This window comes from Stegastes partitus, unplaced genomic scaffold (assembly GCF_000690725.1).
Source record: "Stegastes partitus isolate 25-593 unplaced genomic scaffold, Stegastes_partitus-1.0.2 Scaffold1749, whole genome shotgun sequence".
In the NCBI taxonomy this organism is placed as follows: domain Eukaryota; kingdom Metazoa; phylum Chordata; class Actinopteri; family Pomacentridae; genus Stegastes; species Stegastes partitus.
Genome location: NW_007579480.1, coordinates 1 through 12,529, shown reverse-complemented (window position 1 = coordinate 12,529; position 12,529 = coordinate 1). Strand labels below are relative to the sequence as shown.

The 12,529-nt window shown below is 41.1% G+C and overlaps 1 protein-coding gene across 1 annotated transcript in view; it reads right to left on the bottom strand.

The window, feature by feature from the left end:
• The window catches only part of LOC103372398 (transcription factor 12-like), a 46,862-nt gene extending 45,718 nt beyond the window's left edge, over positions 1 to 1,144 (bottom strand). Inside the window, exons 1-2 of the mRNA XM_008302023.1 lie at positions 975 to 1,144; positions 119 to 207 (exon numbers count right to left, since the gene is read on the bottom strand). Coding sequence (XP_008300245.1) covers positions 119 to 190 — 72 coding nt within the window. The 5' untranslated portion in view covers positions 191 to 207; positions 975 to 1,144. The remainder of the gene's footprint in view (positions 1 to 118; positions 208 to 974) is intronic.
• Positions 1,145 to 12,529: the final 11,385 nt, after the last annotated feature.

The window sequence follows — 12,529 nt, the reverse complement described above, 5'->3', positions numbered from 1 at the left end:
AACACTACTCAAAAATAAAAAAAATCCATAAACTGGTAATAACTGAGCCTAGTTGGTCCTCACACCTCAAAGCTCTCCAAGAGTTAAGACAGAAAAGCAGTGAAAAGCCAAATCCTACCGCACTAAAATCAAGCAGGTCACTTAATTCCTTGTCTGTTCCGAGAGCGGCAATCCGCTGCTGAGGATTCATCCTGGCGATCTAGAAACCTGGAGAAAACACAGTCCATCAGGTCACATCATTGCTGCTTTATTTAACAGCAGGGACTAGTGCCACAGGAAATGACTGCCACGGGAGGCATTTGTTATGGATGCAGAATAAAAGACCATCACTGTGGAGGAAAGTTGGCGCTGGCATTGCATCACATCTGCACACTGACAGTTTAGACAGCGGGCTGTGATTGATTAAATGGTGCAAAAAGATGTTGCACCTTTTAGTTTTCTTTGCTGGCAGCGCGCTGATGAGCGGATAAGACGGTCGGTGGGAGCCGTGAATGGATGGAGGAGGACCAGGACCTGCAGCATCGCATTAGTGCTCTAACAACGTGTCTCCGTAATAACACGGCGTGCTACAAGTCAGACATTTCTGCCAGTCGCTCATTAGCCTGTCACCCAGCGCGTTAATGCCAGTGATTTGTGCGGCTGAGCGACGCTTTTACTGTTAGCCGGGGCACCTAACGTCCCTTAGCTAGCTGGCTAGCGCTAGCCGCACTTCATATGGATTGAAAATAGCCCGCAAAGCTGCAGGCGGCTGCAGCGGTTTTTTTTAGTCCCGTGTTAAGACAAGGAGTACGGAGAAGAAGACCTAACGACCGAGACGTAAACCACACGCCGGTTCAACACCTGCAAACACACAGTGCGAATGACAGCCTCAATCCTCAGCTCCAGAACACAAAACGCAATGATGGTCTTTCTCAACTCCCAACTTCTTTCAACGGGTCCGAGAGCTTCTCCCAAAACTCCCGCTGATATTTTACCTGTTTTCCGATTAAAATCCCGACTAGGGTGCTCTGGTGGAGAGTCGCTTTGTGGCAACACGCCTCCAAACTGCGAAAACGTGGCTTTAAAACAGCAATAAGGTGTGGAAAATATCCTCTATATATATCAGTTACGAGTTTCCCTTAGGCAGACATTTTTGCTTTGCCGAAGCCTCAGCACCACGATGACAGCGGTTATTGTATCCCTCCGCCGCGCAGTGACATGACGGTCCCACACAGCGGGAGATGCTGCGGGAGTCACAGCAGCCTTTATCTGCGCTTTATTATCAGCCAGCGCGCATCTGATCGATCTCCGGCGAGTGACTGCGGCATCACACGCATCCTTTGACTGTAGGAGACAAAAAAAAAATGTAAAAATACAACACAGATTGCTCACGTTAAATAACTTCTACTTCCTTTATTTTTGAGTCATCATCTCTACTGAAAATCATTTTAAATTGATTAAGCCCAGAAATCTAAATTCCCTGCTGCCTGGAGATGTATTTTAACTGCACTTAAGGCTATGGAATTAGTTTGAAGTCATGTTAGGAGTGGTGAAAGTTTAAAAAAGAAGAAAAGAAAAGTAGCTGAGTTAAGCTAAATTGAGAAAACAAGTTCATTAAACTTGAAATCTTGAATTGAATCAGCTATAGTCACATCAGCAATGGTCGCAGACAGACTCCTCTTTGTCTGACTTTACTTTTTTTTTCTTCTCAATTTAACATCAAGTACTTAGCAAGTGAAAAGCTGATTCAATTCAATATTTTAAGTTCATTAAACTTGAAATATTGAATTGAATCAGCTATCGTCACATCAACAATGGCGGCAGACAGATTCCTCTTTGTCTAACTTTAAATTGTTTCTTCTGAATTTAATATCAAGAACTCACAGCCGTAGCAAGTGAAAAGCTGATTCAATTCAATATTTTAAGTTTAATGAACTTAAAATATTGAATTGACTCAGCTAGTCACATCAACAATGGCTGCAGACAGATTCCTCTTTCGCATTGTCTAACTTTCAAATTTTTACTTCTTAATTTTACATAAAGAACTTTCATTAGCTTTTATTTATACAGGGAAAAGCCCCAATGAGAGTAGATATTCTCTTTTTCATGGGTGTACTGTAAGTATAACAATAAGCAAAGAACATATTTTTCAGCTATTACTAAAACACAGAATAAAATACAAGGAATAGATATGTACACAGACATACACTCTACACATACAGAATAAACACCACAGACAATCAAAATAAAACACTTTACACATAGTTAGAGAAAGTGTACAAGTTAAAATTAAAGAAAACACTCGTACTGCTCCATGTTGGACACCAGGATCTTAAATAGACGATCTGATCCCAACAGGTTTTGAATTTTGTTCCACTACTTGTGTGCATAATATTTAAAAGCTTGTTCCAACTTACAGCCTCAGCAAATGGAAAGATGATTCAGTTCAATACTTCATGTTTAATGAACTTAAAATCTTGAACTGAATCAGCTCTTCACATCAGACAGATTCCTCTTTCGCTAACGTTAAATGTTTTCCTCTTAATTTAACATCGAGAGCTTACAGTCTTATCAAGTGAAACATTTTTTTTTCAGCATACTCAGAACAGAAACAATCTGTGAAGCTACTCTCAGTTTCAGTCTGATAAACTCTAACTACTGAGTTCAGTTCTAACTTTTCTCACGCTGAGAACAGTTTTGACGCATGTAATAAAAACACACAGAAAGTTTCCACCGCGTCTGTTTTCTCAAATTACAAGAAAAACAAGGCTGTCTGAGGATTTTAACTCTGATAAAAAATGCTTCTTAGAGACCTAATTTAATGAGTCGACTGAACTTTTAATTGTTCATTCATTCAACTTATCGTTTAAGTCAAAATGCCTCCATTTTTTAAAAACTTTAAGCACTCATTCGAACATGAGATCAAATAAAAAATAAACATTTTAAGTTTGTTTAAGTGGAAATTCCCAAAACTCATATATTTAAATTACATAACAAGAAAAGATCAGTTGATTTGACTAAACTCTTTAACAGTGTTTTACAGTGTGAATGACTCCAGTTGTCACATGTTCACTGCATGTCAACGGGATTTGTTCGTCTGATTATTTGTAAATTGCTGAAGGGAATCTATACCAGAGAGTGAATAAATATCAAAAAGTTGGGCCCTGCGTTATTATCTGCTGTGTCTTGAAAAGGGGTGTAATCTTCATTCAGACATTTATTAGAGAAACATTTCTGCTCCATAACTCCAGTCTCAGCCTTCTTCTGTTTGTCCTCCACCGACAAGAGAAACTTCAAGATGGACATATTTTTAGTGGCTTTTGGTTGATCTTATTTGCCTTAATATTGATTTAGTTTTGGAACTGAACTTACAAGTAGCGATGCCTTGTTTCCCACGTTTTACTCTTTTATACTCCTGAATTTGTTTTACAAATTATTGTTGTGCTTTCTTGCCTTTTTAACCCGTTTTCCTTGCTGCCTGATAGATAACATGCACAGAACTCAGGCTGTTTTAGATGAGCCAAAGGTAAACAAACTGGATTTGATCAGCTTATTGTTTCTACTGCTGTGGGATGCTGCAGGTATTTATTAAAGTCAAAGGACAGAGATTTAACACAGAGCCAGCTTTGGGCAGCAAACAGGACTTCATCAGGTCGAGTAATGCTTCTGCAAAAACCTGAATTACATTCAGTAAAACCTGGACAATGTTATCATTTTAGTCATTAATCTAACGTGTTTCAGACCTGCCTAGGCCACATTAATAGCTGTACTGACATGTCAATATGTTATGTAATAGATCCATCCCCCGCCCTGCAATATCTAGCTTTAAGACCCTTATTAGTGTAGTTTACATTGTCCTTAGAGGATGTGTATTCCAGCAATAAACTCAGAGCCAGGCTGCTCTTAAAGTGGCAGCACTGCAAAACTTCTTTTCAAAACTTTGCTTTCCTCTTCTAGTGTTTGTGAATCCAAATGTTAAGAATATAACAACGAATCCGGTTTCAGGGGTTTATTGGCCTATTTTTGATCTGTTTTCAACTGCTTCTGTCACAGGCATCATGTGATTTTACCTTTTTCTTTGTCAGTTAGTCGACATCTCACACAGCTTTCTCCTCCTCTTCATCTATCTGCGTGTTACCATTTTCACAATGCCCCTCTACAACAACAACAACAGCTTCCAGGCTGACAACCCACCACAGTAAACGCTCCAAGTTCTGTGCAGTAAATCAGCCCTTTTAAAAGCTGTCTTTTTGTTGTGGTTGTTTTTTTGTTTTTTGGGTGAATTAGCAAAGAAGCACAGAATTGCAGTGCTTGCTTCCCTACATGCAAATGTTCGACCAAAGCAGTTCCACCCATTACTATTTTGAGTGAACAATCATTGGTGCATGCTCTTCTAAACCCCCACGGTATATTTGCTAGATCAGTAAGTAAGAAAAAAAATCATTGTAATTTGGTGTCCAGTCATTGTGACACTTGAAAGCTGCCTGTTTCTACTTTAAATCAGTTAAGACAGGGCTCATGAGGGTTTTTTTTTTTTTTAAAGACAGTTGTAATTACGATCCACACTCCATACTCCTTGGTGTTGGTGGTGGTGATGCACCGGTTTGCTATTTGGCTCAAATCTGAAATCCTGCAGCAGCTGATGGAAATTAGGCGGGAATTCAAAAACAAGCGAGTCATTGTAAGCGGTTAATCGTATTTACATTATCTCTATATAAAGAAACGATTAGAAAGGAACGAAAACAGCATCCCAACATGGATCTGATGAAGGTATGCGAGCAAGAGAAGAAAGCAACTGTCCGCGAGTTAAAGCAAAGATAAACATATGTTACTGCTTCACACTGTGTAGACCAATGGAGATGTCGCTAACTGTCTTTTAAAGTTGTTATGAAGGTCTAAAAACAGGATATTTGTGACTGGTGATAGAGCTGCAAGGCCTTACTGGTAATTTGACATATACATTTACTCTATATTTACTGTTGCACCAACTCACCAGAACAAATTCCTCGTATTGTGTAAACTATACCTGGCAATAAATCTGTTTCTGATTCTGAAATGATCGTCCTTTAAAGTTCACATGATGCTGATTGCGGCAGTTAAATCTCTGCAATTCGCTTGTTAGCCTATGTAAGTTTAAAATCTGGTGGCGACAATCGTAGGCAGACGCAGTGACGCGTTTCATATTGGCTGGCAATAATTGGTCCACGAGGGCTGAAGAGGGAAGTAACCATAGCAACAGAGACAAGGAGTATGGCGGGAAAACCTGATCCAAATTAAACGCAGTGGTCAGAGGAGGGATTACAGTCCGAAAAAGAAAAAGTATGTTACAAAGTGTACTGAAACTGTTGTGCAATGGGCGATAAAATGAAAACAGTATTTGTGCTGCTGGAGAATTCAGGGTCAGCGCCATGGTTACTACTGCCCCAAACTCAAAAAGTTCATATGAACAATCACATTAACATAGTGAATTTAACACATACTCTTTCTGTTAAATAATCTGCAAGACCAGTAAAACACAGGACAGTGTGATCCCTTCACTGTGGTGGAACTACTTTTTCCCCCCACGCTGCAGTAAAGTTGGGCTCATATTGACCACAGCAGTGGTTTGACTTCATCCCAAGACATGGCATTAATAAAAATATCAATGTCTTCTGGAAGTCTGCTACAAATTTTACCTCCAGCAACTGATTTGTGGATTTCTTGTGTACAATTTAACTAGTTCATCAGATAAAGTGGCATCGCATAGTGGCTTAAAAGCTCAAGTTCACTCCAATCAGTCACAAAGTGCTCAGAAAAAAACAGATCTGTTCTACTTGGACTTAAAAGACAGATCTTCATCTACGTAGCTGGTCTTGAATGAAGACGCATTTTCTTTTCTGTTTGACAGGTTTGAATAAAGAGGGCGTGAGTCTTGAGTGACTGAAAAAAAGGGAACATGCTTGAAACTACGTTTTCACGGAGCATAAAGGTGTGGAGATGAGTGCAGTGACCTGGATCTGACTCTTTAACCCCTTCTTTATCTGGCTTATTCAGTTAAACCCACAGCTTTACAACCAGTTGGTTTCTAGTTGCCAAAACAACACTTATTTGAATCCAAGTTATTTTTACAGCTTAAGCAGGTTCAGTTGGCACACTTAACTCTAATCCCGACCATAACCTTAATTTAGGCATGTTTTTTTGTGCATATTATGCAACTTCATGTATAGCGTAAATCAAATACAGTACGCAAACAAATGCAGATCAATGATGAAACACTTTAAGCAGAGCAAGGTATCGTAAAGCCCACGTGTGCACCCCATGAGTAGCTGGGTGTTGGTGCATCACTAGGGGCTGCTCCTCCCGTCGTATCCAGATGTTTTATTGAATGAGGCTTGTTACACCTACATGAGCTTCAGCAGTTTTCATGCCAGAACCACCAACACTTTTGGCACTGTGCTCAGTGATTCATATAAAAAACTGAATAGACATGAAAGGCTGGAAGAGCACCAGTTTTCCTGGAGGATCAGAGAGGACGAATGTTTGTTTTTTTGGTGCAGTGATTGTGCAGACTGGACACAAAAAGTCCTCCTCCACGTTAGCTCTGTTTGGCTGTGTGGTGTGTTTATTCTACTCTTATATGTTGGTTTAAAAACTGAAAAAAAATCAATTTAAGTGTTATATTAATGTGTCTGTCATGTTTGCATCACACCTCTCACACAAATGGTGTTACTCTTTGAAACTATTTCATGTTAAATGTCTGTTTAGTTGTTTTAGAAAACGACACGGATGCACAAATTATCTCAGCGCAGCGTTTACATGTTGATCTGTCTGCTCCCGTAAAGAGCAACGACAGGCTGTAGGCTTCATGTGTTTATGTCTCAAGTCTGAACAGCTCAAGTGGTATCTTGAGTAGAAATTATTTTACGCACATCTGTGGGAGTGCCAGAAAAATGTACGTTAAAAAATTGTAGAGGGCGCCGCTGTAGCTCGCCTGGTTGGGCTGGCGTCCTATGTATGGGGGCTGTGGTCCCCGACATGGAGGTCATGGGTTCGGATCCCGATCATGACCCTTTTCTGCAGGTCCTTCCCTCATTCTTCTCCCCCAGTTTCCTGTCTCTCTCTCAACTGCACTATCAAATAAAGGCCAAAAAGGGAAAAAAAAGTAGAATATTGTAGCTTTGAAAAACAAAAACAAAAAAAAAATAAAAAAAATAATGGGAAATATTTGTAGAATAAAACTCTGTTATGTTGATTTAATTACAATAAAAAGTACTATTTGGTCAAACATTGTAAAAGAACAAGTTACCGTTTGTGAACACAGTGGTTGTTGGCACTCAGGAGTTTTTCCTGGACTCGCTTTTGGCACAAGTTACTTCACATCGTACTGTGTTTTAGTTTCAGTTTGAACTGGTTTACATTTCAGGTACAGTGTGAATGAACAGAGAGGGTTCACGCTCTTCATCGGTGTCTCATGTTGGATACACACTGTTTGCAAATTGTGTAACTGCAGCAAAACTGAAACCAACTTCTGTAAAGCTTGTTAAACAACACTGAATGTGGCAGCTGGGTATTTCATAACTATCTTTATTCTAGACACATATTGGGTATTGGTTAGAAAAATACGTTGTCATTTCCTATATGTAGACCAGAGGAAACCTTTGTTCAACTTATATATCTACTTAAACATATATATTACGTGTGACAACTCATGGAAAGTAAATGTTCACATCCGGCGTTACGGCTACAGACTTTTCTGATGAATTTTTCTGTGCAGTGACCCCATTAAGTGAATCAAAAGCAGGGAAAATTGTTTCAAAACACATTTTCTCTGATTCACGGCTCAGTCATCTGGGCCTAATGTTCACTTTATTGTGTAACACTGAATGTCAGCCTGTTTGGGCAACGAAATATGTTTAACTACTGAATTAAAACCAAAATGTCATGAAATGGGAAATCAAAAGCAAGTGTTGGATCCATGGCGGCTCCTCTGCCGTGCATTATTAATTCCAGACTGCCACCTGTTGGACAAACTCAGATCAACCAAACTTCACCAGATGTTCCTCAACCGGTAAAAACACCCAGATGAGCAGCTGAAACACCGTCTTAATGTAGTTTTATTGTTTGTTTCAAATATTTGTGAAATACTTGAAATGAAAAAAATGTTAATGAACAAGAGTTAAAACACAAAGTCACCACAAACAGGTGTTTCATAGCTTTATAGTCATTTTATAAACATATCGTGTAAGAAAATGTGCTCATGTCTTGTGCTGCACAAAGATTTGATTTATTGCAGGGCTTTTGCATAAGACTGCACTAGTTTGGATATTAGTAATGATGAACTGACATTTAGCTCAGAAATTCTAAAATGTGCAAAAAGAACTTCTTCAGTCCTCTCAGTAGTCAAATTAATGCTATAATGACATCTGCCTGTTTTTAGTGCTGGGATGTTATCTGACCTGTGTTGTGGAGGTCGCTCTATTTGGGATAAATGGTAAATGGTCTGCACTTATATTGCGCTTTTATCCAATTGGTTTTCCGTTTTTTTTTTCTTTCCCGCCCTTTCTTCCCCCATTGTTGCCGGGGTTGCCTTGCAGGTTGTTGCTTGCCCTTGGGGGCACTTTCGGTTCTTTTTCTTGTCCACTTCGACTTTGGCTGTGGGGGGGATCGAACCGCCAACCTTGCGACTGGAGGACAACTAAAAATTTTACTTTTATTAAACTTTGTCAGCCAACTCTTGCAGAAAACCCTGGCAGGTGTGTGCTGTAAGATCAGCCAGCAGCATTGCTCAACACACTGTGCTGTGAAGCCAGAATATTCAGCAGAGGCTGTGACTTCCAGATTTGTTTTTAATTTGTGTTGGTTAAGCTCCACAATCACTTGAGCTCTCGTTTTCATAATCTAATAAATACTATCTCTGCTTTAGACCCACCCTGTCTGGTAAACAGATTTTTTTAAACTTCTTGCCCCTAGCAAAGACTTTCTGTCACTAATATAACTCCAAGGACAAGATGAGATAACCCTGATGATGCCTTGACTTCATCTGAGTCTCCAGAGCCACAGAAGACGTTACATAACTGTTTCCACATGCTGAGATAAACTCTTTATATGGTAAACTGACCTTTATGTGCAAAATCAGCGTTGTGCCCTTTTACTGTTTATTTATCTGCTCCAGTGGAGGTTAACTGTACTTAACTAAACATTGAATGGATGAAGATTAAAGTGTTCCATCACACGTGTAACCAAACTGTTAGGATGCAGCCTCTAGGGTCAGCTGGATGTAACCAAAAAAACAGATGGAAGTGGTTCCGGTAACGCAGTTTATTGCTCAGTAACATAAATGAACAGAACAGAACTTTGACAATACAAAAGAAGAGGGCGGATGTTGGTAAAAATCAAAAGAACCAAAACTCCTTCTCCAAACTTTAAATCTAACAGCAACATCCACACATAACAAACTAAACTAAAACAAACTAGTGCCTCAAAACACACAATGCAAAAAACACAAGACACGAGTAACTTCTTCACAATGTTGGGCAGCTGCTAACAGGAGTCAGTCTTCACTAAGACTCTCTCCAAGCTCCCACATCGAGTTAGCAGCTGCCAACAGAAGTTACATTACCACAAACCAAAATGACACAAACCGAGAGGCACCAGGGCGGACTGTTCACTCTAAATCCCAGTCAGCCCCGACTGGTTGCTTTTATAGCCAGGTGTGGTGATTGGTGGGGTGGAGGCGGAGTGGTGGTGGTCCAATCAGACGTGACCGGAGGCGGGAAGAACAAGGGCCTGGAGCGAGCTCTCAGCCAGCCACAGGTGCTACTTCAAGTGTATAAAAACACCATATGGATGTCAACAGGGTAACAACAACAACAACTTGATGGTTACAGCCGGGGATATTTAAAGCCAGAGGACAGCCATTGCAATCATGTTTATGTTTAGCCGTGTGATTGTGCTTGTTTTGTTCTTCCATGCAGTTGCCACGGTTACCATGATGCCAGGCAGGGCTGCAGCAGAATCAAGAGGCTGCTAATGGGTCAAACTCTCCTGCCAGATCGGCTCATTTTTCAAAGCTTCCAGCAACTTTAATTGGCTACCACATCACAATTAAAACATCTACAGACTACAGGACACAAAAGAATTGAACTACATCTAGATCAGATCTAACAAACCGACTGGTGGAAACTGTGCAACGCCGACTCAGTGATGGAGGCATGGAAGTGACCCGGCTGAGACCATTACACACATTATGGTCGCACAGAAACTGGTATCATGCTGGCAAATTACTGTAGACCAAATGGTCAACTTTTTGGTCATTTATCTTTTGCTTATGCAGGCATGACTCTCACATAAGGACTCACATATAAGAAGCTTTTTATTGTGACTTTCAATTGATTTAAAAAATCCATCTGAGTTAGGACATAACTCCGGTTCTATGAGTATGTGTGCAGCCCTCTAGCAGGCTTCACTGCTGGTAATGTGGGATGTAGTGTGTCACCGGATGTAGATCGCACGTAGAAACTTACCACTGGCCACACATTTCACGCTGCTTTTTTCGTCTTCTTTGGCTCTGTTAATGTTTCACTACAGGAAACAACAACAGCAACCTCCAGGCAGCATTTACTACACTGAAAATTTCAGGTTTAACCATATATTAGGATCGTGCAATGAAGCAGTTCTGCTAGTTTTTTCAAATAAATTATCCATTTTAATGACAGTGTTTACCTCCTCGCATGCAAATGTTCCACAAAAGCAACTGACCTGTCACTATTGTCAGTGCATGTGGTTCTTAGCTCCGCCCAAGATTATTCTGATTGGCTTGAAGAAATACAAATACACCAAAGTGTTTTTATGCCCTAGAGGCCAATTCAGGTTTTCTGGGTCTGCATCTGCAAAGGTACATGATGTGAATTTCACCCAGTGAGTCCATTTGCAGCCCAAAATGTGTGACCAGACTGACTGTACCTACTGCAAAGCACACCTACTCACATGCACCAGGGAAACAAATGGTGCTTAGAACAAATATTTGGTGGTTCTCCATCACCCACACCTTTATAATTCATCATTAAAAGAGTTGTAATTTAAGTAGCTGCTGCTGGACTTTGGAGATGCTTTGCTTTCTTTCCATCTATGTAGCCCAAACACATTAGAAAGTCCACATTTCTCCAGAAATCCTGTGTTGTGTCCGCCCCCTGTGCTCAGTACACCTGAGAAATAACTACAACAACACAGTGTGACATCGTACTCTGCATCCGTGTGTCTCGTCTTCAGTTCAATATGAGGGGCAATGCAAGCATTAGCATAGCATACCAATGCTCGCCTACGGTAGTATGAAGAGAACCGGGTGCTCTCTGTTTTCAAAGCCCACATTGGTGTGTTCACACAGATGCAGAAAGCAGTAACTGTCCCTCAGCAGAATGATGAAGAGGTGCAGCCAGACTATTCTACACGGTGCTGTGTCAGCAGCAGAGAACAATCTCACAATGGGAGACCATGTGGGCTGGCCAGACTTCAGTCTGAGGTAGTCTTGCTAAACCAGCCCATCCTGTAGAACATCACAGACAGATTTACCACAGTTATTCTGCTATAGAGGCAAAAAGATGCTCTGGCTTGTTTGTGTTTCTTCAAACCCTGGTCATCGTGGGGCAGAGCTGAGCAAAGGATGTGGCTTTGGTGTTCCCTAAAAATGGTGAAATCATTTATGGAAGAGATGTGCAATGTGATTAAAACGGACAATCAAGCTAAAGAAACTAACAAGGCTACCTTACTGCAAAATTTAACTCTGCAAAACTACATTTCACCGGTGGTAGCTTGCTGTCTGGAGGTGACCAGGGCCACCCAAGGGCCACCCGAGGGCCAACCCTGCTTTGATTGCAGCTTTTAGTCGCGCCCCTGCTTTCCAGGCGCAGGTCACCTCCAGGTAACGTTTCCTCCCCTCTGCACTACACTTGACCCCCCAAAACCTCAGACTACTACACTTCCCAGGATGCAAATCGACAACGTCTTGCGTGTACGCTTGATGGTCACGTTCACCAGATGCTGGAGCAGACTGTTGGTCACGGCACTGAGAACAACTCAGAAATGATGGCAGTTTATTTCACATTGTAGTTATTGTGTTTGTACATGTTTGCAGCGATGCCGGGGGTGTGCTCTGTTCCGGGCTGTATGGGCTACAAGGAGGCGAGGTCTCGGGGTGTCGTGTTCCACTCTCTGCCCACCAGAGACCCGGAGAGATGCAGAAAGTGGTTAAAGGCCATACACAACCCCAAATTTGACGAAAACACACCTGTAATTAAATACGGCAACATAAGAGTCTGCAGCCAGCACTTTAAACCAGAAGATTATGAACCTGACATTGTTCTAAACCAAAATGTAATTTCACTTCTGTTGTCGTCTGGTTGTCATTTTGCTGGAGATTAAACTGCCTTAAACGGAGAGCGTCAGTGTGCTGCTGGACACAGAGTCTTGACCTTTTACTCTCTTGGGACACGACTTGACCCGACACAAGCCCGCGGACACGTGTGCAGGCTTTTCTTCTGATGACCCCTCAGACTGTGTGACAAGGAACTTTTCT